The sequence below is a fragment of the Phlebotomus papatasi genome, chromosome 3, assembly GCF_024763615.1.
Source record: "Phlebotomus papatasi isolate M1 chromosome 3, Ppap_2.1, whole genome shotgun sequence".
Lineage (NCBI taxonomy): Eukaryota > Metazoa > Arthropoda > Insecta > Diptera > Psychodidae > Phlebotomus > Phlebotomus papatasi.
Genome location: NC_077224.1, coordinates 88,966,750 through 88,993,744, shown reverse-complemented (window position 1 = coordinate 88,993,744; position 26,995 = coordinate 88,966,750). Strand labels below are relative to the sequence as shown.

The 26,995-nt window shown below is 33.9% G+C and overlaps 1 protein-coding gene across 1 annotated transcript in view; it reads left to right on the top strand.

The window, feature by feature from the left end:
- The window catches only part of LOC129806301 (protein O-mannosyl-transferase TMTC2), a 203,710-nt gene that overhangs the window by 158,490 nt on the left and 18,225 nt on the right, over positions 1–26,995 (top strand). Inside the window, exon 7 of the mRNA XM_055854773.1 lies at positions 16,225–16,469. Coding sequence (XP_055710748.1) covers positions 16,225–16,469 — 245 coding nt within the window. The remainder of the gene's footprint in view (positions 1–16,224; positions 16,470–26,995) is intronic.

Sequence of the window (26,995 nt, the reverse complement as noted above, 5' to 3'; positions counted from 1 at the left end):
TGCATCTTCTTTATTCAAAACCTATCCAACTTATGAATATAATTCAGAATCTTTTCGGATGTATGATCCTGCCCCTCCTTGGAGGGTACAAGAATGAAGTGTTCAACTGTCTCTAGGGTAGCCCTATAGCCTCTACTCTCCTGACGTAACACCAAAGACATTTTAACGTCTTTATAAAATAAGCTATACCTCTTTTTTTACTTCAATACAATTTGCGGTGTCTTTAAAATTAGATGCGCATAGGGGGGAGCTTGGCACCTTTGAATTGGGACAGATTTAAAATCGGACTTTTTCTCCAATTTTTAAACGGAACCGAACTTAACCGTAGTATAGTTTAGATTTACAAACCCATTATAAAGATAAACTGTATTATGATAAACCTTAACTGCTTTTAAAAATAGGTGAAAAAGTCCATTTTCAAATATATCCCAATTCAAAGGTGCTCCATTTTCCCTTGTTATTTTTTAGATAAAGAAAAGAATTTCTAATTACTTTAGTTCTTCAATTACGTGAGAAAAATAACTCGAGGTGTAGAATGCTTTTTTTCTCGCTTCACGGAAACATAAGCATATTTTGCGTACAAAGTTACGCGCGAGGAGTTTAACAATGTCTCGATTTTTATAATAATTTCTCTCAATCACTCTCCAAATTTGAATTCTAGTTGCCAATTTGTTTTCCTAGATAGTTACTCAATATAAATAATGGGAATTTATTGTGAAGTATTCTAAAGAATTTAAATTTTGTGACTATTAAACGCGTTTTTGATGGCGTTTTCTTGCCTTCACTTTATACACAGTTTTTTTCTTTTTACAATTTCGCAATACAATAGCACAATTATTTGTTATGGTGCCATCGCAGAGTTCGAGCTGAGAGTTACTTTATTAACTGAAAATTCATTAACTAGCAATTGTTTTTTTTATTACACAAAATTCCATATAAAAATAAAACATTTAAAGGTATAATTTTGTCAGGAAAATAAATATTTTCTACACAACATTGGTCTACAGAAACGAGACAGCTAATGTTCTAAAAAAAAGCCTAATTTAAAATATTAATTAGAGGAAAGTGCTCATATTTCGTACGATCCCAAGTTTCGTACCAATTTTTTTCTATGTTTCTCAATTTGTTCGATAGATCACAATTATTGAGAAACATAGGAAAATTTCAGTCATTACGAAGCTTGGGATCGTACAAAGCATAAGCACATTCCCCTGCTATATATATTTTATCTGCCTTACTTGTGCGCTATACTCCCCTACTTTGAAAATCGAAGAAAAATTCTCTCGTTTCAAACTATTCCTGTTTTCAACATCCATGCTCCTCTCCTGTACGTGATATGTGTAATATCTTGTCTGTGATAAGATATTTTTTATCTCAGAGGTAAGAAAAACGGTAGAAAATGATCTTCCTCATGTTACCAATGGACTATACAGATAAACATGCAAGAACTCCTGTGAAATGTGATCATTTTCAACATTAAAGTTTTCATGGATGGAATTTCCATAAAATTCAATGTTCTAAAATCCCTTGTGCTTTTAAGACTAATTTTCTATTGACCAACCCATTGTGGGTGGCTTTTCAGCAGAGATGAAGAGCTAATGACGTGTAAAGCTTTTGAATGAGCTTTGCTAAAGAGGTGAACCAAGATATTGGATTGAATGGTCCTGTAATTAGAACAGGAGGAAATGCATTTAAGTACATATTGTAATAAATAGAAGAATAATGTCGTCGATTTGGTGAAAATTTCCACTCTGAACTTTTCTTTCTGCATCGATGTATCGGGGAAGCATTACAATATATATTGTGTAAAAGTTCTATATCCTGTGATTCGTATACGTAGTGTATACAAGGGAATATCAGTGTTGGGAAAAATTGTAACCAGTACACAAGATGACTTTTCTCAAAAACAGGGAAAATTTCAGGGATATTGTGTCTTATAGTAAGGGCGGAAAGAAATATTGGGAAATGAGGGTTGAGAAGAGGGAAATTTAATGAAAGTAAGTGAAACAATTGTCTCTGACACGTCGCACATTTTACGACCATCGAAGTTTATTGCTCTTCGGAAATTGCTTTTCCCCTCCAATAAAGAAATTAATGATCCGTATCTGTCGTATAAGTTGGAAAAATGTCCCACTAAGTAACTTTGTGCCTCTCTCCGTTCCTCTCATTCATTTTTCTTGGCAATTGTTGCTCACTCAATCGTTCAGAACTTTTGCCTTTTCTTTTTTTTTTGGAAAATTCTATTGGTATGAAATGAATCAATGACAACATAATTAAAATATTACTTTCTTTTCAATAACTGTCATAAAAATCCTGGAGAGTCTGGTACACTTCCAGTTAGTAGACTTTTCTCGTGAATTTTATCTAAATTGTAACTCTAGCTAGAGCGTGAAAACTCTAGCTAGACAATGAAATGGAGGCTGTAAAAAAGCACTTTGCTAAATTACCAATTGTGCAGCAATCTCAATCAAGGACCCACAAGGGGAGCCTGTGGAGTGGATAAATTGATGGTATATGTATGTATAAACTTAGAGAGATATGTAATGTATAAAAAAGCTGGCAAAGTATTTAGGCTTTACAGAATACTCGAACTACTTCAATGCTATATTCATATAATAGGTTTCGCATCAATTATTTGTCATAAATAATGGTACTATTCCAATGAAAAATGTAAAGGGGCAATACTTCTCCTGAACATTTTTTAGTACATGACTGTTCTCATGCGATGCTGCGTAATCGACTTAACTTTGTGATGTTTCAAAATAAAATGAAACTTGTGAATTAAATAAAATTTGCAATTCAACGATGTTGTACTAAATTCAGTTAAACTAAGAAAATATCAGGCCTGTTGTTTTAGTACAAGTTAGATAAGATTTCAGAGCACAAATGAATGAATGGAGGGGAATGATGGTGCGATCCCAATGCAAAATATTTTTTAGTACATTTTTTAGTACACGATTGTTGTCATGTGCTTCTACATAGTCAATTCTTTTTTGTGTTGGATCATGTCATGGGGAAAACTTCCATGACAGGAATCAACAATCATAAGAAAACATAAAGAAGAGTCGATAGCGCAGCAGCACTTGAGTACAATCATGTACTAAAAAATACATCTAGGAGAAAGATTTTCCATGGAATAGCACCCCAAAACAACATCTCTTAGAAAGACTAAGCCTCCCTGCAGGCGGAATTTCCAGATATGCATTATGGTGATATTTCAGTGAAAAAATATAACAGGAAAACATTTTTTAGTACATGACTGCTCTCATATCTGCTTCTACATAATCTACTTTGATTTATGTTGGTTCGTTGGTTACTGTCATGAGTGCTTTCCGTAGTTCTCGTGTTCCGAAATCACCAAACTACCGTGACAAGAACCAATATAAAAGAAAACCGACTTAAAAAATACTTGGGATACAATCATGTTCTAAAAAATATTTTTTTAGAAAGATTGTCAGTCCTGTCCTATGTCTCGTGGAATGAAATGCAGTGAAACTCACTGACTGCAATTCTAATACCTTTTACGCCAGAAATATTCCTGTTGACCTAGACACGATTCGAACGGATAACCAGAATTCCAAAACCTTTCCAACAAATCCAGGCTTATTCAAATCGGTTAATAAATACGCTCTCTAGAGCTCTTAAAAATATTTTTTTTGAAGAGACATTGGGAGGAAGGGTTAAGCGCTCACTTGCTTTTACACACTGTCGTTGACATTGTTGACGATTGAAGTGTCAAGAATACGGGAATTTGAAATGACAGAATAATCAGCGCTAAAGTGGCGAATACGTCAACTTGCACTTTAGGTTTTCGGTAGATTTTCGAATAGGTTTGACTTGGCTTTATCTCTTCTCGGGGTCACAAAGTTTAATTAGGAGCTGTGGCAAGAAGACCTCAAGTTGGTATCTCTACTCGTTTGGCTTCTAACTTTGATCATTCTAACTTTGATAATGTTCAAAGAGTTAGGCAAAAGCGTTACATAATTTTTCGTAAAAGAAAATTCTGTAAAGATGGAAACTTGGGCTATCAAAAAATAACCAAAAGTTTATATAAATTGCTCTTTCCCTAAAGTTCGAGCAATAGGTACAATATATATATATATATATATATATAGACTTTATGTAATATACGTTACGTATCTCGTATTGTTCTACTCATATGTGTAAGAGTATTTCTTTTTATCCAGTGAATTCCAGCCGGCCCTACAAAAAAATATTTCAAATAATTTCTTCTCATTTATTTACTGAAAATCCACTGAAATCCCCACTCAACAATTGCTAAAAGCGAGAAGTATCAGTTAAACATAAGAGAAAAACTTTCAATAAAACTTGAATGAGTGAAAATAGTTTCAATAGAATGCTTTTGCTGCTTTTCTCCCTCATCCCTCACATCATTTGAAAATGCATTAAAATTATTGAAGCATATTTCCGTGTGCTCATGCTACAATTTCAAAATTAAATTTCATAATAATTCCGAAGAGGGTAGAAATATGAGAGAAGAGAGATAGAGCAAAATTTGTGGTGTTGGTATCCATCTGTTGCAATATCACTAGGCAGGAATACTCATCGTGCCCATTGAAGCTCTTGCCAGATAAATTTTGTGACAATTTTCAAATCTCACTCAAACCACCCATTCTATCATCAAATTATTCTGAATATATATCCTTCAAGTATATTATGTATACGAACTTATATACAATCAGAAAATTGAAACATAGGAATTATAGGGAAGAGATGGGCTACATAGCATTGAGCACTCAAAATATGTTAATTTCTTTGTAAGATATAAAATCTAGAGTCACTGTATTTGGCCACTGATATGTCCCTTATGCTTATTATTAGGGGCAATTGGGGCAGCTTTGAAATGGGACAGGTTTGAAATGGGGCGCCTTAGAAATCGAGCATTATACTCCTGTTTTTAAATGAAACTGAGCCTTACCATAGTGTAATTTAGTTTTATAATTGATTTGTGTAGTAAAACTAGGGGAAACTGGGATAGCAGTCAACACGGGGTAGTTGTAAACATTGCAATTTTTTAATTATATGTTATACTTCAAAGAACAATACCTATATGAAATGGTCTACATAAGTCAGAGTCGTCCGAGTAGTACAAGCATAGGAGCATGTAGGCCATGGTTCGCACATAGTAAACCTACAAACCATGCGGATTTTCTATTTGGTCTCAAAGAGCTAGTTCGTCATTTGTTAGCAATAAGATAGATAATTATTAACCTCAGAGACGAGATGAAATTATAATGAACCATACCTTTTTGCAAAGAGAAAATTCGCATCGTTTGAAGATTAACTGTGTGCGAACCATGCCTATATTCCCCTAAATAACAGTGTTTCGTACTACCCCATGCTTACTACTGCCTCAGTCTCCCCTATATCATGGTAAGATCCAATTTCATTTAAAAGTAGGAGAGAAAATTCCTATTCCAAAGTTGTCCCACTTTCCCCCGCCGTGATAAAATTTTAAAACTAACACTTATACTTCGGCCGAAATAGTTCTCATTCGGCAAATACTTCCATATTACCCTACTATCGCAATGTGCATTAAAATTAATTAACTATTCACATTAATTATCGTCAAAATGCATTCATATGCGTTATTTTTATATCTCATTCTCAATTATTATAAACTCTTTAAAATTGTTTTATTCAGGAAGAATAAAACCAGACACTGCCAATAAAAATTGGGTTAAATACGCTTAAATGGCTCATCGTGACTCATTGCATGAATTGTCATTAGTTTGATGAAAAAATTTGAAATAATATTCAAAATATCTAAGTTTATTTTATAATTCAAAAACTTTCCAGCCGAAGTGCCGACTATTTAACTGAAGTTAAACTTTAAATTTAATTTTTATGCAAAATTAAATGAATTTTAGACCAAATCCGATTTTTCTTCTCTAAATGAATCAAAGTTCAAGCGCATGCATAAATAGAAAGTCCAAAATAATATATTCGAATGCACATCAACAAACAACATTAAATTTTAATGTCCGGTATGGTAGCATGGTCACACTCAATGAATAGTGCAATAAAATTAGGTTTTTATTTTATTTAATTATTCAATAATTTTTATATTGGAAAAATTAATTAAATAAATTTTTAATGCATATTTCCAAATATTTATTATTTGATAAATAGGGCGGAGTAAGTACTTTAGGCCACTTTAAGCTTTTAGCGTGAAAATTTTGCAATTTTTTATTATAGGGTAAGATGGGGTAATTCGGAATCATGCCTATTTTGGAATTTTAAGATTTTCTCACTGTTTCAAATGGTAAAAGAGAAAAAGAAAACCATTAAGAAGTGCAAGTGTTTAATAACACATTCAAAGATCGATTCCGAAAGCCAAAGAAATGACATTTTTACTTTTTTTGTCCGCTTGGTGTCTGAAATATGTCATGATCGAATTTCGAAGTGTCATCGTCATTATTGATATTTTTGTGGGAAATATTATATTAAAGAAATTATGCTCATAATATTCTTGTTCTATAAATAAAATTCTTTTATAACCCCTGATTAGGGGCTTTAAGGGTTCAAACGACGGAATAGGGGACCTTGTCTTCCCGATCTGAACTATATTTCTTAGACTTCGGCGGATCAGGATTTCTGACGATAGTTAGGTTGTCAAAACAGGGTGGTGTGCGCAAGAATGAGCATTTTATTTGCCAACGGACAACCCCAAAGCCATTCAGATATGGTTAATAACTTGTTTTCAGTTGGAAACCGGCCGTATTTTTTAAAGTTAAATATTTTCATATTTTGTACATTATGCCTGGCAACGATTTGCAAGGATTGCCAACCCATCTAGTGAGAAAATGGCAAGGTGTGTGTTTATAACTCCTGACTAACTATTTTGACTAAATTACAAGGAGTTCCGGCTTAAGTGAAAACGGATTGAAAGAATTTGACATAAACTGCCTACTATTGGGAGCTCATTTTGAATTTCCCTAAATGTATGCATTTTTTCACACTGTAAATTTCAAATACATTTCTTATGAACCGTTGGCGTGGTAAATAGTTTGAAAAATTGGCGCCAAAAATGTTTTGCATGCATCACGGCGTTTCCGTAACTTATTCCAAAGACTTCTCCTGTATATATGCAATTTTTCTGTGTCACTGGAGTGAATTCGTGGGCTTTTTTCGGTCCCCAGGAATTTCTTTGAAAGCGGAACTCTCTGTACTTTATAAATATTTATTACGTCAATTTTTAGAATGAAAACTCAAAATTTGGTTTTAAGTTTTTTGAACATCAACGACATTTTTTTTACAAAGAGAATGCTATTCACTTTTTAGCCGAAACATTTTTCGAGAATCAAACTTCGGAAGTGGCTACGTTATTTTGACTCTTTTTGCAACAACTTTTCCCAAACTTGTTTTCCAGAAATCGTATTTCGAAGTGTCAACGTCAGATTTTACTTTGTTGTTTCGAATATCGCGAATATCAACGAAATATTGTGCAAATAGATAGCTTGCTTTTAAGGTGAGACACTTTCGGAGAATCAAACAGCGGCTGTGAGCACACCTTGTGGGTACTTTAAAAAGCGTGCGACTTGTTCCACAATTGTTAACCCAGCCTACTTTTCAATTAGTATTTCAGAATTGTAAAATTGAAATTCACGCCCAAAACCGACACTCGCTTTCCTATTGCAAATTGTTTGAAATTATAGAGTTATTAATTATATCATCGATATGGCATAAATACACACAATCTTTCACCTCATTAATCATGAAAATTATTTGATACTCCAACCCAAAATGTAACTTTCCAATACATTAATATTTCAATGATTACCTTCAAAAACTAATTTCAGGTATAATTTATTTTCAATTTAGCCAAATTATGTGCAAAATATCGATAGGACTGAAGGTTTGTGAAAAAAAATATCTGAGAAAATTAATAAATGACTTTTTGATGTAAATTTAATTGAATTTTTATGATGGAATGCATCAGGAGAGAGTGGAAAAACCAATTTCACAACCCATTCGTTTTTGATATATTGAAAAGTTGCCAATAAAAAAAAAGAAGTGGAATTTATCAATGGTGTTTGATACATTTTCCTGCATTTGGTTTTGGGATACAGAATTCTATAGTGTTTCGTTGGGGAAATGTGTGTGTCATCTTGAGTGGATTTCAAAGCTCCCGCAGAGATGGGGATGATGGTGAGTGCGAGAAATATTTCATACAGTGTTGAGAGTTTATCTCACACCATATATTATTAAATGGGAAGAGATCCCCATGCGGCTGGGAAAGCTTCCAAAGCTCAGAGTATGGGGGCTTGAACGGGTTTTGCTCTGTCTTGTGGGATTTTTGTGGTTATAAACTATGGCCACATCGAACGTGACTGTCGGCACCAACATATGTACATACATAAATGAATATCTAAATATTTTCTCAAAACCAAACCTGACATTCTCTTCTTGTATCGTCAGATGGAGCCAGACTTCGATTACATAGCACTGAGAGAAAACATTCCATCAAGTAAATTTTCAACGATTGAGAGTCTATCGCTCGTCTTGTATTACAGAGGTGTATGCCCATTTCTGACACATTTTGCGATGCCACATGTATGATTAAATTTCATTTTATGAGTTGTATTTTTCTCCACTGAGCATACATATTTGTTGCTAAGTGCTGGAAATTTTTAGCATAAAAAAATTCTAAAGGCCTCTACACACTAGGAGCATTTTCTTTTAAACTTTTTTAAAGAAAATTTCCCCTATCTTTGTGGATAAAAACGTCAAAATTCATTTAATTTTTTTTGACGAAAAATGCTTCTAATGTGTAGACACTATAAAACAGACGTGAGCTCGTTAAACGTCGTATCGCTTCGGAGAAGGCGATATACAGTTCCCGCTTTCTTACTCGAATAATTCGAGGATAAAATGACAGATTCGGTATTCGGATAGATTTTTTAAATTTATTTAACGACTCGAAGATACATTTTATATTAGGGAAACTGTATCACATTTCGGCCAGTTTGCAATATCGGCCATCTTGCAATTTCGGCCAGTTCTCGCCGCTTCGACGAACAATATGACGTGAAAAAAAAACTCAACCGATTTTTAAAATCCAATGATGTTAAAGTTTTTGGATCGAAAACGAAAAATTTTGTTAATTTCTTAAAGGACTATTTCTGCTGATTCACAATTCTACTAATGATTTTTTACTAATTAAAATATTTCAATTTAATCAGTAAATGCCGAAAAATTTGGATTTTTTTTAAAATAATTTTACAATTGAAAAATTGAGCTTTAGGATTTGAAATATTTGTATTTTATGTAGGACTCACATGAAAATAAAATGTAATATCTTGTAAATCTAAAGCTTTTAAAAAACCATAAAAAGCTTTTATTAGCTTATTGTGCTAATGAAAGCAGCGTAGAGGATATTAAAGATATTACAGAAGTGTTATTATTGTTTTGAATTCAAAACATCAAAACCTCTGAAGGTAGATTTCCACAGTTTTCCTCTGGAGGTTGGTCACCAACGCTAAGACGGCGAAGGACGTAATGAAGGAAAGGCAATGTGTTTCTGTAAATTGTTGCGCTTTTGAAGCATTTATCGATGAATCTATCTAGCTATATAATTTTTTTTCTAAACGCTTTTGACAATTTTATTCGCCTTTACCCTGATTGGAGTTCTAGACAAATTATATCTGAGGCATAGGGTTGTTTGTCACTACACGAACTATTTCTTTTCTCCCAAAAACCCGCAATCACATTAATTTTGTTTAAAAAAAACCTTCGCTCCAAAATGAAACAAGAAATTGGATGAGAATTCATTTAAGTAGCTAGCTCACTTGCATACCATTAAAAAACGCGATAGATGGCGTTGTCGACTGTTCCTAAACGTAATTATCAAGCTTTCATGGGCCAGTTCCATTGCGAAAAATATTCACATTTTTCTATAATTCTCAGTTCATAAGCTCGCAAAAAGACAGCTTTTCTATCCGAATATCTTGTTGATATTTAGTTATTTTGAAAGAATTTCTTGGTAAAAGGATTAAAAACAGTTGAAACCTCCGTGAAATCGCTACTAAAAGTTATCTTTAACAGATCGATACGCAAATTGAAGCGATAAAAGAGAATGAGTAAAAATTTTAACCATTACCACATTAAAAGAGCGACAATACTTTTTCAGACGAATTTCTGACCTTTAGCCCATCTTTACAGAAAATTATAGTTCTGGGCATATCGTGTCCCACAAACAAGGAACTTTTCTCACTGCATGCACTATTTTTCACGTCCAAGAAAACTAAAAATTGCTTGATTTTCCTTGAAGAGCCCTTTTATTGAAAAATGAAAACAATTTTTTATGAAAATTTGCTCAGCTTACAACACACTGGCATGCAATTGTCAGAAGAAAACTTCACAGATGGCGCTATCAAACTGTTCACAAATTTATTTTTAAGCTTTTATTCGAAAAGGCTTAACCAAATTGAACTTTTTCTCATAAAAGCACTGTTTTTACTCGGAATCGATATTTTTTTAATGAATTTCTAAAGAAATGTCTTAATGAAAATGGCGCTTTAGTCGACAACGGTCAACCAAATTCACTCAGTTTTGTCAATAAATTTATGTAGGGAAAGCTGGAGCACCACCGAACAGTGATTTTTATTTCGAAAGCACTTGGACTATGACGACCATTTCTTCAGTGAACAAGTATCCCGATGAATTAATATAAGTCTTGTCCATTGAAGTCTAGTATCTGATTAAAACTCGCAGTGTTTGGTTCTACTCTGTGTTCAGTGCTGCCCCAGTTTCCTCTATGTGAAATTATATATATTTTCTACAGAAATGCTGTGCATAATCTGTATCTAAAGAAGCAACATACGCCCCTGTAATACAACTTGAGCTTTTTGCATTTTGAATGTTTTTCTCCGATATTTCTTTAATATCAGTAGCATGAAATATTTAGAGACCAAATCGCCAGGTCAAGAAGCAAAAATAAACTAGACAAGCGCAGAAAAAGAACATAAATTGACTGAGACAGCAAATAAATAAAATCATGAGGATATACACAAAAGTGGCAGCTGTTGCTGAATGAGCGCGATTTACGACTTCTCGTTACATAAATTTTGATGATTTTCTGATTTGATTTTGCATTTACGTATAAAATTTCGCTCTAACTACCCTGGTGAATTGCAATTCCTCCCAAATAGGTACTCAACATAACAACAACATTTGCCAACGACGGTCACAATTAGGAGCTCCCTCCTGGAGCTTTTCACGCAAAAAGTCCTCTATATTGCATCCATTTTTCTGCCATGTACAATGCAATCAACATAATGGGAAGCTTCTGCTGTGAAAATTTTAAAAGTTTTGCAAGAAATTTTACATCAATTTTTTATGCTCCCTCTTTATAGGTTGCTTTTATGCGAAGAAATATTGTGCAAACTATCTACCATAAGTCAATGGAGAATTATATTATGTTTTTCATCAAATGAATTGTAAAAATTTTAGCTATGACAATTTTACTTAAAAAAAACAATAGAAAAACAATTCTATTTATAGAATCTTTATTGTTCTTCTGGAGAAATGAAGACGGGCTGGGGCACTGCAAATACGGAGAATCTGTAAAGGAATTATTAGGAAGGGTTATATTTTAGCTCTGTCCGCCGCTGGCTTACCGGTGAGGACGAGCCCCTTAGGGAAAACGGCGGAAAAAGCTTCTTAATAATTTACATATTTTTCTGCTCGAACTCCACGGACTGAGCAGTATATGTAATTCCTCGATGTTTTCAACCCCGAAAATTTCATCCTACCACCCCCGGAGACCACTTTTCTCAACAAATCTTCGCAGTTCAGACGGTTTCTGAGTAATGTCACGCTGCCTGTCTGTCCATTTATCCGTTTGTCCGTTCAGCTCTCGCCAGCTCTAAAGGCCAAACGGTAAGAGATGGCGACTTGCGACCACATTTCTCAAGATATCTTCGCGTTTCAGACGATTTCTGAGTAATGTCGTCACACTATTTGTCCGTCTATCCGTTTGTCCGTTCGGTTGTCGACAGCTCTAGAGGCAAAACGGTAAGAAATAGCGACTTGGGATCTTCCGGGACCCCCCCCCCCATAAGTCAACCCAAGGATCTCTAACATGCCCCTCATTTCCTCCCCATCCCAGCCCTTCCTCACCAACACCATGTTTTTTTTTAAGATACCTCGAAAATGCGTCGTGCGATTTTTTTCGTTTTTGGACATGTTTTAGAGATTATCTAGGCGGGCATTTGACGGTTTTTGCAAGATCAAAGGTTAAAAATACTCTTGCGAGCGCATTTTTCAACCAAATGAGGTCATGTTTGGGATTCGTTGGAAAGGTCTTGGAATTTCCGACAAAACTGAACGTGTTCCAATCGGTTTTGAACCGGTAATGAACCGATTCATAACCGATAACTAAATTTTACACAAAATTTATTTAAATTGTCCCTGAGATGTATTTTGGAAAATATTTTGAAAGATTTATAAATCGGTTAAAATCGGTTGTGAACCGGTAATGAACCGATTATGAACCGATAAGTAATTATTGTCCGAAAATCAATTTAATTACTCTTAACACTATTTTGTGGGATCTTTTCAGTGATTTATGAATCGGTTAAAATCGGGTGAGAACCGGTAAACAGTAAATGATGAGAAAGTACTTCTGAGGTATAGCATCTAAGTCAGAGTTCGAGCACTTCGCAAAGCCTGGTACGCTCTGCCACCCCTTTTTTCTATTTACTGCAAAGAATTAGGTCAAATTCATTAAAGGGGTATGGGAAAAATATGAAGTATTCCAAGCCAGACTATGTACGAATCCTGAAAGCCTTCGTTCTGCCCTGTCGTTAGTTTTTTAAAAACTTTTTCACTTTTCAATATTATAAAAAAAATATCTTTTAGAGCAACTTTCATAGAAAAAGCATAGCAAAAGCTTTCCTTTCAGAGCAGCTAATTGAAAATCAGTAGAAATCTTTCAATTGATTTTCTTTTATTAGAGTTGTAAAAGAAAAGCTCATGTTATGTGAATAACTTCAAGTTCCTTTTTTTCTCTGTTCTTCTGATTTGTACGAAACATATCTGTACATAACAACACAGCTACTTCACTTTCATCTTCGTTTGAGCTTTTCTGTAGCCTTTTCCGGGGATGCTGAAGGAAATGAGACAAGATACCTTCAGGATTTACAATTTACTCGATGGAAGGCAATGTCTCTCCTTTGACCCTCATTCTCATAAATAAATCCCAATCCATATGATATTTTATTTATGGGTTGGGGTGATTTTCTTTCTCCTTTGGCATGTTGAGGGTAAATAGAACAATGAGGATATAGATGTTTGGATTATTGCTCATTTTGCACAGATCATTGAACGAGAGACTTTCCTTGCCTTCATTTGTTTTCCGTCCTTGGATGCTTTTCACCCCTTTTACTTAACCCATATACCACCAAAAATACACTAACTGGGAGCTTTTTTTTCTTGCTACTTCTTGTGTATTTGCCCCCAAAAAATTTGCTACCCTCAGTGAATCCCAAATGGTATGGAGAAAAATATGAGACTTTCTAATTCCACATACATATGTATAGCAAAGTGAATGGTAAGGAAGGAGCTGGAAAATATTTTCTCGAAGGAGCACCCTTGGTTGAACAGATTGTTTGTACAGACTCTCAAGACCTTTCGTGTGTGTTCAATGGTGAGAACATTATTGGCCTGTGTTTTGTGGGAGGGTGTGAAAGAAGACTCCTAATCCCATCTGAGGGTATAATTTAGTGGTCTTGCTGCTCCAACATGGAGCTGAAGAAAGGGGTTGGCTGCTGAGAGAGGTTGTTGCACATTTCGACAGAGGCATATCTTTCTTAGGGGAAATTGGGGCGATTTCAAGCAGGAATTGCATATTCAACTTTCCACTCATTTTTCTAGCAACCATAAGGTCATGTGGAAGTCCTGTAGCCTTATAGCAAAGCGCTACTATGATTCTACTAGCTTTCAATTGAATTTTTTCGCAATAGGGGAAGGCTTTCAGGCTTCGCACCGACTATGGTTTCGAACATTTCATATTTTTCCCGAATTGGTCAGATCCTCAGTGGTCCCCAATCAATGGTCAGATTCATTAAGGTAATATGGAGAAAATATGAAGTGTTTGAAGCCAGAGTCTGTGCGAAGCCTAAAAGCCTTCCCCTATATCGTAAGGGCCTTGACAGACCTGAGGGATATCCGAGAGACGGCTCAGCATAATTATATTACAAATAATGGTCAAACAACATTTCCAGTTCGGCTTAAGTCGTAAGTGTGTCTCGTGCATAAGATGGGGTAATTTGGAATCATGTCTAATTTAGAACTTTGAGATTTCCCAACAGTAAGAAAATCTCAAAATTCCAAAATGGACATGATTCCGAATTACCCCATCTTACCCTACCAATGAAATATTACCAATAAGATTCTCCACAAAATACAAAACATAAAATATTAAAATCTCCTTTGGTTCTAGAGACATCTCAGTTTGAAGGTCGAAAAAGTACAAATTATTCAAAATTTTTGACATATACGAGACTGCAGCGCCTCTAGTGTAGTACAAACTTAACTAATTCTGACAGATGTCAGTTACACGGAGACCTTTAACTTTTTTTTACGAAAATTAAATCGGTTCAGTAGAATTAGTCTAGTCACTTAACTACAAAAAATAGAAAAAATGAAATTGCCTATTTTACGAAAGTAATGGAAAATCTATATCAAAATTACATTTTTTTTGTCAAGGATTGAATAGATTAAATATAACCATTGGAAAACCTGTCGAGCAAGGGCAATGTCTCAATCTCAATGGCTTGAAGGGGATAACGGGCCAGATCTTGCCTAGTTGTTCATACCTGACCAACGCTTACTGATTCTCCTGATACTTTTCACTGACCATTTCCCGTCTTGAAGAGTTTGTTTACAAAAGAAAAAATAATATGCAGAATGCTATTGTTCAAATGACAATTTTTATAGCAAGAGGATTCCAAGTCTGTCGAAAATCGTTCCCTTCAAAAGAAATTTTCATGAATTGTCTACATGTGGTGCTCATTTCACTTTTGCTTATAAAATTTATAGGAAAGAAAAACAAAAGCATAACACTGGCACTTTTGAGCTTTTGCCATAAAGTTTATGGCACGGTAAAACATAAACCCAACACCTTTGAGCTTCTGCCATAAAATTTACAGCACGAAAAAACAAAATCTCAACACAGTATAGTTTTTTTCATAAAATTTAAGGCCTGGAAAAGCGAAAGCTCAACATTTTTAAGTTTTGTCGCTAAATTTATAGCACGGAAATACAATAGCTCAACAATAGCACTTTTGAGCTTTTGTCATAAAATTTCTAGCACGAAACAAACAAAGGCTCAACAATGGCACTGTTGGGCTTCTCAATAAAATTTATAGCACGTAAAAACAAAAGCTCAATACTGACACTGTTGGACTTCTGTTATAAAATTTATAGCACGGAAAAACAAAGGCTTAACATTGGCACTGTTAGGCTTTTCAATAAAATTTACAGTACGTAAAAGCAAAAGCCCAATACTGGCACTCTTGGACTTTTGTTATAAAATTTATAGCACGGAAAAATAAAAGATGAACACTGGCACTGTTGAGCTTTTGTCACAAAGTTTATACCATGGAAAAACAAAAGCTCAACATTGGCATTGTTGAGCTATTTTCTTAAAGTTTATGCCATGAAAAAATAAAAGCTCAACACTTTTGAGCTTCTGTCGCAAAATTTATAGCACGGAAAATGAAAAGCTCAATACTGGCACTTTTGAGCTTTTGCCATAAAATTTATAGCACGGAAAAACAAAAACTCAATTCCGTTGAATATTTTCCATAAAGTTTATAGCACAGAAAAACAAAAGCTCAACTCTCTTGCGCTTTTCTTGTTAGAAAGGTCCTTGTTTTCTTCTCTGGCAAAACGTGAAACTGTATATGGTCGGTCAAACCTTTTAAGTGGTCATCTAAACAGATTGGTCATTTGATTAGGTCTCTAGTGAATAATTTTAGTGTTTTTTTCTTCAGTAAATAATTCTAATGAAAAATAAATATATAAATATCTAAAATAATGGCAGAAACGTTAATTTTGTTGCATATAGTACATAAATGGCGATAACTCATTATTTTAGTAAGACAAACTTCCCCGCTCTCCCCTACAGACATACCTACGTAATATGATAATGCTTTGACCAGCAATTAAATCGAAATGTCTACTTCTCATTTGCAGTGGCATACCTAAACCTGGGAACATCCCTGATTGCCCTAGGACGATGCCAAGAAGCAGCATCTGTTCTACGCGAAGGATCTCGTCTCGATGGTACTGGATTGCGAGATCGAATTGCTCATGAGAATGCCCGAATTGCATCCCTTTTGCAGCTTGGTGGATTGTACGCTGATCAGGGAAAGCTTCAGAGAGCTTTAGCTGTATATCGTGAAGCACTGCATACTCTACCAGATACTTATCCACCTCAGGTAGGTGAAACTTTTTATCTCACGTCATTTCCGCAGTATTTCACCCACGAAAGCATAGAAGCAATAAAGAAGGCAAATTCATATACCGATAATCTCCTTCCGGTCACAAATTATCACCGGAAAATGATTCGGATATCACAGGGCAAAAAAATAAATAAATAAATATATACAGAAAATTTCTCAATCTCCTCTTTTACCACACAGTTTTCCCAATTCTATTCTACTCATTCGCATTCTCTGGGGAAAACTGAATGCGCTCATCTGGCCATAGCAAATGAAAGCACAAGAGAGTTTATGTATAGGGAGACAGGGAGGATTTATAGACAAATGAATCATTAGTTTATTCCCGTATATGAGAAAGAAAAGCCCCAAAATGTGAGAACTGGAGTTCATTGAAGGGTGAAAATGGTTGTGGGAAGTATCAAAAATTATTATCTGTCGTCGTTTATTGTGAAAGTGCGGAAAAATAGAAGAAATTGACTGAATAATTCTTCATTGAATGAATTTAAGAAAGGAAAAACGTTTATATTGCTTAGAATTTAAAAGAATAACAGAAACCTCTGTCCATTGTAATTATTGAGTAATTTTTCCATGAGTTTCCGCATTTTCACAGAGTTTTAGCTAAGGTTCTCTACAGTATCTTTAATGTTTCATTTAATAAATTTAAGGTTAATATAGGGGAAGCTTTGAAGCTTTGTACACTTTCTGGCTTCGAACACTTTGTATTTTTCCCATATTCCTTTAATGATATTCCTATTTCCCTCAAGGAAATATCGCTTGATATGTTTATTTCAAATATTTCAATTATGTGATACACCTAATCAAAGTTGTTTCGCGGTTTTGCCACACTGGCTCATTAAAATTTTAATGGAATTCATATTAATTATCGCTAATGTGCATTCAAAGTATGATTTGTGACTTTGAATTACTTAATATTTAGAGTTTAATTAATTCTATGATAAAAAGTTTGTTATACTTACGATTCTCATTAATGTTTAAATATGAAAATATATTATTATGCTTAAAGTCATTTTGGAATATCATCAATTTTTTATCAAAAAGTATATAAAACTCTCAAACTCTAAATTTACAAAATATTCAAAGTCACAAATCATACATTCAAAATACATTAGCGATAATTAATATGAATTCCATTAAAATTTTAATGAGTAAGTGTGATACCATTGTTAGATTTTATTCAAATTTATTAGTCTCTGTATATTTTAGCTCTTCATTTAACACAAAACTGAAAAATAAACATAAATTAAAAATTAATAGAATTACCATAATTACAGATATTATTCAATTAAAATAGATAATTTATTATTTCTTTATTAATAAAAAGAAAATTTAAAAAAAAATCTTGTTAGTAATTATTGAATTATGTTAAAAATATAAGGGAAATTCGTATTCAAAATGGATTTCTTTATATAAAAATTATACAACGAGAAACTTTTTAGACTTTTCTCAAACTAAGTAGAAAAAAGCTCAAAGTTTTTGAGCTTGAAGCTAAGAAGAACTCGAGTAGAAAATTATGTAAATTAAGATTTAAATATTTAAGTGTAATCTTCAGGATTTTCAGTAGAAACTTTTCAATGCATAAATTTATCTAAGGAAATATTAAATACTTTAATTTAGTGTATAAAATTCTAATCTTCCGTATTTAATAAATAAGTTTTTCATATGGTTATTGTGGATTTAAGTTGTTGTTATCCTTACTTCATTTGAGACTTCAATTTAGTATTATACTTTTTTTTTAATTTAGTATTATATAAATTATACCACTATCATCTTGAAAGCCGTAAACGTGGCTATAAGATCCTTTTTCAACTGTAAACGTCCGTCGAAATCATTTTTACAAAGCTGCAAAGTTTAATATTCCTGAGCTGTCAAGGTGGTAATCTTAGTGAATTTTCCTCCATCCACAAAAACGACTACGTTCGAGTAAAAGGTTTTCTCGGTAAATATTAAGGCTGATCAACCCTCTATATAGGAATGTTATTTTTCTTCGCAAAGACACTTGAAATGTGAAGAAATACATAAAATATTACACATCAAAATTGCTATTTTAGGTTCATGTTCTATTATTGCTTCTTCATCCTAAGAAAAAAGGCCTAGGTACCCAAGTTTTTCAGGGAATGTGAGTTGTTTGATTAGCTATTAGAAGGTATTAGGCCATGGATTAGATTCATTTGGCAACTTAGAAAAAAATTAACTTTTACTCAGCCGCAACATTACGAACCTGTAAAATCTTCCCCTATCAAATTTACTAAGGCTTTAGCACTTGAAACTGAAATGAAAATTCAAGTAAGTAAGTTCTTTTTTTTATTATTTTAAAACTGGTCAGGAAGAGCTTTAAAACACTTAAATAATTCTTGGTAGACTACAAAGCAATGTATGTGCTATGTGATAGCCCTCTGTACACAGAAATTCATCATTTTCACTCAAAGAAATTGCACTTCATCCTTTTAACACTAAACCTACTGACCGCTTTTGGTCGTTTTTCTTAGCGCGCTCGGTCAAATGACAGACCGTGATAAGGTAGGATACTCAACAAATTTTTCTTGAAAAAGAGGAAAAAATTAAACTAAAAACACTGGATTTAATTTTAAAACGTTTTTAAACCGGTCAATTTGGATGCGTAATAGGCCCAAAAAAGGCCTAGATGTAGAGGTTCCGCAAGGAACCGCCCCACTGTAATCTATCTATATATATATCTATCTAAGCGGGTCAATGTGACCAGATCTTGCTAGGTTTAGTGTTAATAAATGGAAAGCTCTAATTTATTTCCATTTTTTTTGTCATTTGCTTTTTTAGTCACTGTTCATTTACGATTTGTCTTGTGTTCAATAAGTAATGGGAGATTAGACAAAATTATCTCCATTTATAGCATTTTTATTATTTGTTGGTTTTCTTTCTAGAGCTTTAGGTAAGTAGGAGTTCTTAGAAATGTCCAAAAACTTCAAAGATAAAATATATAAAAACCGGTACTACCGACGATTTTTAGTGTTACCAGATTTGAGTGTCAAAAAGACTCTTTCTTATATGTGGGTACCCCTGGACTTCCTTTCGAATGATATTATCAAAAATTAACGGAATTTATGTCAGATTATATTGTGCTTTAAATCAACTGCATGTACTTTCTGTCAAAACTTTGTAGAAGCGCATATATAAACAGCAACAGAAAAATGTTCGCATATTTTCAATGATCAACAACACACATTTTTTAACGTAACCTCAAATTTCACATTTTGATTTCAACCGTCTGTCGCGTTTTTCGAATTTGAGAGACTGCTCTGTAATGTAATGGCCTCTACACACTGTATATTCATATTGAAGCAATATACTTATGATTGTATAGAAAAAACCGTCAAATATGGACTTAACTTTCTCTCAGTGTGTAGAGGCCATTAGGGTTAGAATAACACCTAAATGGTGTTGGAGCTAACACCATCATTTCTCCTAAGTGTACAAACTCTCAAAAAATCTCTAGTCATCGAAAGCGATGTAAATTTTTGTTGAATAAAAATAGTCAAATGCAGCACAGATATGTACATATAGGAACCCTTCGGTTTTAGAAATCGTCCCGCTGATAATATTGCAGACTCTGCGCCCAGACATCTTCGTATGATGAAATTCCTTAAACGTCTTCACCCCTCAACCACCTCAGTTTAATGCGTTACTTTAAATGCATGAGATAGAAAAGATGATGAAGAAATCTTTCACATGGGAGTTTACAATGTATGCTTTTCTACCTTCCACCTATTCTATCTTATCGGTTTTCCTCTGCTTTGGTACAAGAAAAATCCAGGGATGAGATCAAAATTTCAAATGGCGACACTGGAGTATCAAAAAAAAATTCTATGCAAGGCATGTGTGCAATTTGAATGATGTTATCTTAAATTATAATGAAACACTTGAGCACTCGTGCAAAAATCTAAATGAGTTTAATCCTCGTTATTAAATTTCACATCTTTTTATCTTTCATGTTTTTTTTTCTCCCTTCGCATCAGTGACGAAATAAATTTGCTTGAGGCTTTCGGTTTTTTTTTGTGCTTTCAAAAGCTCCATAATACTTGTGGGAAAATATTTCATACATCCATATTGGAGATTTTTCCGACACCTCGATGGAAAAAAAATAGTTACAAGATAATGAAGAAAAAATGTACCCAAGCACAAATGTGGGAGTTATTTAGAAACCTTTTAGTGCTTCTACTACCCTCGGTTTTTTACTATAGTTCCCCATATTAAATAACCAAAGGAATAATTATTTAAAAAAATCACCACAGTAAACTTTTATGTGATGAATCTCTATAATTACGATGTCGAGATTCTTCTCATATTTCCGAGGATTATTCTTTGGGCGTATGTACAACGTTATAACCACAAACGTCGTTTTATACTTGGTATGTCGTGAAAAAAGTAATTGAAATGAAAGTAAAGCTCTAATCTTTTTCGATTACTTTTTTTCTCTCACTCACAACATCATACAAAAAACAGAAATATGCTATAAACCGTGAATGAAAATGATGAATGAGGATAAAGTCTAAAAATGTTCCGGCTTTTCCCACACTCGTGCCTAATGAAAATGGCAAATCGAAAGAAAATAGGTCGCCACTTGAACAATCGCAGATGGTAAAATTGTGACACAAGCATCGTTGTTTGGGGTAAATCTTGAGGGTTGGCGGAAGAAAAAGAGAAGCCACTAACGTGATCCACATCCTGTAGTTTTCTGCTTCAAGTAGATTTTCACGAACGTGACATAATCACAATGTTTTGGGTTTTGTTGTTGACGATGGATGGTAAACTCAAGAAACTAACCTCTCCAAGAATGTTACATTGTAGCACTCGAAAGGAAAAACACCCGAGCATCAAGACGAATTAGTAAGACGTAGAGTTTCTCATATGGTGCAGAGAACAAGAACAGAAAGAAATTCATTAGAAAATCTTTGTTCGTTTAATTAAAGGAAAAAACGGGTGGCAAAGCTTCTCAGCTTTGCAGAAAGCACAACTTTATAACTTCAACCCTTAAAACAGGTTGCGAATTAATTGTTTCGATGAAGAAAGTTTGAAAGAAATTGCACATATCTCACAATTGAACCTGTTCACAAGGAACCCAAGTAGCAAAATCTGGTACATATGTAGGAAATTTTAGTAAGTCTGACGTCTTGTCATATTCTATGTAACTAAATTAAACTAACTAAATTAAACTAAATTCCAATTAACTAAAAATGAACAATCCCCATGAAAAAAATCACATCAACTTTTAAAACTTAAATGACAGCTATTGTCAAATCCAGCGATTTATGCTAGGTACGCCAAATGTCACTTTTGTCAAAAGATTATGTCAAAATAGCGTCTATTACAGAATATTTACTCAAATAATAATAATAAAATAATAATGCTGGCACATCATTCCATGAAGGAACAAGGCCTTCCCGAAAGGGGATTTCTAGACATGCATTATTATTTTTTCTTGTACGGGATGAGGTTGTCAGTCCCGTGCCCGTAAAATAAAGTGCAGTGAAGCTCACTGGATGCAATCAACTCCTTTTAACGCCAGAAAAATTCCTGGTGACCTAAAGGGGATTCGAGCCCGTGACACTTGCATCATAGAGCGAGTGCTCTACCACTTGACCCACTGAGTGAGTGCCTAATAATATCACAAGTAATTTTTTTGAGCCTATCAGTATTTTGTTTACATTTTTTTAATGTTCCAATCAAAGCCGCACAGAGTTTAAACGACTCGCACGAATTTAAACGAACGCTATATTTCATAAGAGCGAGCTGACATATGAATCTGCCAATTCCTCGCTAAAATCTTGCTGATCTGCCGATTTTTAGCTTCAGATAGGCACAATTATGCCAATCGCCGCTCACAGTCCACTCTGAAAGCCACTTAGTCACGCCTTGGTTCCAATTTTTCTCTTGGAAGTAGAATTTAAAAGTGAAAATAAATGCAGTTAAATTTCTGTCTTGGTTGGAATATTAATATTCAATAGCCACTTTCTTGACGTTTGATTATCATAGTCTTAAAGAACAGAGTTATTAATAGTCACAGTGGCGTCGTCATTTCGACAACAAACTTACATTCATTTTTGCAGCTGTCAAACTTACGACGTTTTAGTCATTCTACTGGCACAGCAATAAAGACGTTCAGATGACATGTTCACAACCTGGTGCCCCTAGTCAGCCGGTGTTACTTGGGAAATAATCTTAATCCAAGGGTTAACTCATTTCGGGAAATTCGAACTAATCTAGCCAAGCAATCGAGAACCCAGGGATTTCACGAGGAATCCAGGGAATCCAAGAGGAACTCGCGGAACCTATACGTTTTTTCAGAGAATTCATGGGAAATCCGAGGAACCCATTCAATTTTTAGGGATCTCTCCGAAAACCTGGAAAGCCCATACAATTCTCAGAGACCTCACGGGTAACCCATATTTTTTCATACATTTTTCCATACATTTTTCAAGGAACTCCTTACAAACTCGTATACATTTTTCAGGGAACTCACGGGGAACCCAAATAATCTTTCAGATCCTAGGAAACTCGGGGAACCATATATTTTTTGGGAAACCACAAAGTAGAGCCAGTCTGTTTGTTTATAAATAACCCCTTGTCTTAATCGATTCTCTTTAAAAGTTGCCCAAAATTGCTCAAAAGCAATAAACACAATACAAATGTTCAACTTAAACTAAATTTACTCTCAGTAAAATCTGAAATTTGATCAGTATTCAATTTAGAACTTCAAAAGCAGTAAAATCATCGGTCTAGATTTTTCTGTAAAAAGAAATACAGAGGTTTTTCATTTTATCTGAAACCAATTTAAATTTTTATTTAATTAAATAATTATATTACACAAATTAAACAATTTTTGTAAGGACTTAGGCCTTTTACTGGCCCAAAATAATTTATGGAATTATAATAAAATATTACTGACTACATTTTATCTGCTTAAGCAATATTATTTTAGATTTTAAGAAATAATGTTAATTAGCAATATATAGTTTAATGAGACCGACTTAGGGATTCCAATTCCTTTAAAATAAATGCACACTTGCCATAATCGGTTCAGAAATTAGCTCTTTATAGCTGTGTACAAATAAACGAACTATTACCTTATATAGCTTCTGAAATATATTTCAAAATGAAAAAATAATACTCTGAATACTCCAAATCTCTAAATAATAAATAAAGTTCCACCCGTATTGTCGAAAAAAAAGACCTATTTTATTGTTTTTATTTTCTCTTCTCATCTTTTTCAAATAAATAAAATTAATGCAAAAAGTAATCAAATACTGTTGAACAAAAATTGATGATAAAATTATAATAAAAATCTATCATGACCTCGATATAGTATGAACACATTCACAATTTATAAACTTAAATCCCAACAGTTTTATTAGGATTCTTATCCAAAAAAAATATATATTAGCGCTTTTTCTGGACATTTTATTGGTATCTCTTTTAATGCGACTTTCAAATGCGGATGTTCAGCACTATCTAAATTCCTCTCGATCCAAGCGACGACGCAAGAAAAAGTGGAACAAAATGAGAGGATTTTTCCGGGTTCAGAATTCACCATCATTTCCTCGTGCCCCATCTCCCCAGCCTCTTTAGAACAAATATGTAGTTATTCCCCATAGTAATATGGGGGAGGACTCTAAATCAACTGTGAGCCTGGAAATGCTCATGGTAATGGGGATTCTCTGCAGGGAATCTGAATGTGCTTGTAACTTTTCTTGTGAATTAAATTAAGAACTGGGCTTTGAGAATGAGGGAATTAAATCGAGTTAAGCGGAAGAATATCAATGGATTAAACTTGCTTTAATTGATTTTACCATTAAAACAAACTCTGATTAAATTTAGAAAAGGATTTAATAATAGAAATATGCAAAAATAGGCAGTGAGAGAGCGTATTCATCAATTAATTAATTACATCAACTAATGTGCAATCAAGTATAAAATTCATTTAAACCTTTAAGGACGAATGGGACACCGGTGTCCCAAAAATAAAAACTATTTTTTCGATCTACTTAGAAGACAAAATAACTTTCGACAATTACAAAAATCGATTTTGTTTTGAGTCACCGAGTGGGATCGTCCTTAAAATGTCAAATTAAATTTTGAATTCAATTTATGTTCGGTAAAGGTTTGTAAAAAGAGATACTCTTTCACACAAATGTGAAAAGTTCTGTCAAATCGGTTTTGACAGTTTGATAAAACGAACAAATTCGAATCAAAATGATCTATTTTGACGAAAATTTTCCACAATTTGTAGAGTCCAAAACGGTTTTTGTCAAAAATATCATACAAATATGAATGCTCAATTATTTTACCGCGTACCCTTTACACATAATGTGATGCTACTAGCCTATATTACAACCTGCACAAAAAGCTTTCCCGCCATTTTGCTCTAGAGGTTAGTCACCAACGGTAAGACAGCGGTGGACTCTTGTTACTTCTCTCCTCTTTCCTAAGCTACCACACAATGTTTTCAAGAGATTTGTGTCTCAAAAGACAAATGAATAATAAATAATAAATAAATGTATATCAAATCGATATCAATTTTATAGCCAAATGTTCATTAACTACAGGTTTGGCAAAATCATTTCAGATTCTAAATAGTTTTATAATTTAAAATTAGTTTTTTACATCTCAAAAGAAAAACAGCCTGCGTAGAGAACGCAGAGAACCCTTATCAAACATGCCGCTAACAGTCACTGAATTTAATTTTTTTACATTAACTCATTACAAACGTAATTTATTTTAAAAGTGTAATTGCTTAAGAAAGTAATTAGTCACTCAGAATTCCAATTATGAAAAAGAATGAAGAAAAATATCATCAAAAACGAGGCGATGTCAAACTTTCCGCATGTCGTATCGCGCAAAAACGTTGCGTAACTTGACTATAGGGAAAAAACATTATAACGTATCTAACTCTATAGGGCTAATTTCAATAAGATCCTGTTCATTTTATACATTATGAGTGTGTATATTATGTGTAATGCTATAGTTGCTAATGGGTTCAATATCGTAAAGCACAATCCGACGTAACATACTTACCTAGGTTGGGTTTCCGTAAATCGTCAGAGGACACAATTCACTAAGGGAAAACTTATCAACTGTTTCCAGAACTTTCGGCTCGGTCTCCAAACCCTCGTTAGTGGCTCGAACAGTTTTCCTTGAATGAATTGTATTCCCAGACCATTCCCGGAATCTCCACTGCCTTAAATATCATCTATAGTAGATTCGTGCTATTCTGGTTACTCTTCGTCCAGGTGACGTAAAGTAACGCAGGCATCAGTTGAATTTTAAAAAGCTTTTTGACATATTGTTCGCGTTTTTAGGATTTTTTAAGGAGGTACCTTTAATTAGGAAGCTCAAAAGAAGCCGTTTTTCGTGATTTTTCTTGAAAAACAAAGAAACGTTCAAGTTTTACGAAATTTTTAGTACATGTTTATACATATTTAAACTGATTAAATATTCTTTTCGAAAAAAATATTACAAAATGGCGGGAAATCTGTATCACGTGATTCTTGTCCTGCAAAACTCTAAGAAAATTTGTGAGAAAATATGTTTACAACAATTCTTTTAGTTCAAATAGAAGAGAATTTAATACCGAAGTGAATAGGCCATTGTACGTTTTATTCGGTCAATAAGATTTTTCTTAATCTTTCCGCCAATTTGAAGGAATTATCAAAATGAGAAGTGGTGAAAACACGCTTCAAAGTTTTGGATGTTCACCCGAATGTTTGGATGTTGTTCTGCGTTCCTTTCCTCCGTCCGGGTATCTTCGAAAATATTTCGAATTAATAACAATAATGGTAACACAACGTTTCACGGGGGAACTTAGGCCGTCCCGCAGTGGGAGTTAGGATCAATAGTTTTTTTCTTGTACAGGGATGGGGTTGTCAACAAGTTTGTGAATCCCATCCCCGTGGAATCAAGTTCAGTGAAGCTCAACGGATGCAATTCGGTTTAAATCCAGAAAAATTTCTAGTAGCCTAAAGAGGATTCGAACCGGAACACTTGCATCATAGATCGAGTGCTCTACCACTAGACCCACTGAGTTCCCAAATATTTCGAATTGGTTTCTAAAATTTTTGTGGTACATTCTTAGATAGTTTTGACCTTATAATTAGGGGAACCTCCTTAAGGCAATTGTGATCTAATTCTTTTTAATTCTTTTTCACCAGTGACTTTCTCAGGATTCACTCGATAAACGGTTTCATTTTTTCATTAATAATTTAGTAAAGATTGCTTATGTTCGAACAGTACCAACAAGATTATCTACCCGATCTATCCAATGCGTCTGAGCTCAATCCTAATATTTCAAAGAACTTCATGATTACAGAAGCTGTGATTGTGAAGGAATAATATTTTAAAGGGTGGAGAAAAGCGAGGAAATAGAGTGAATTCCATCAGCACATGCAAATGGAATTTGTGTTTATCAGTTTGGAATCTTTCGTTTTTGTATAGCTACGAATAGGGCTTGTTTTTTGGTTACACGGGTAGAGCAA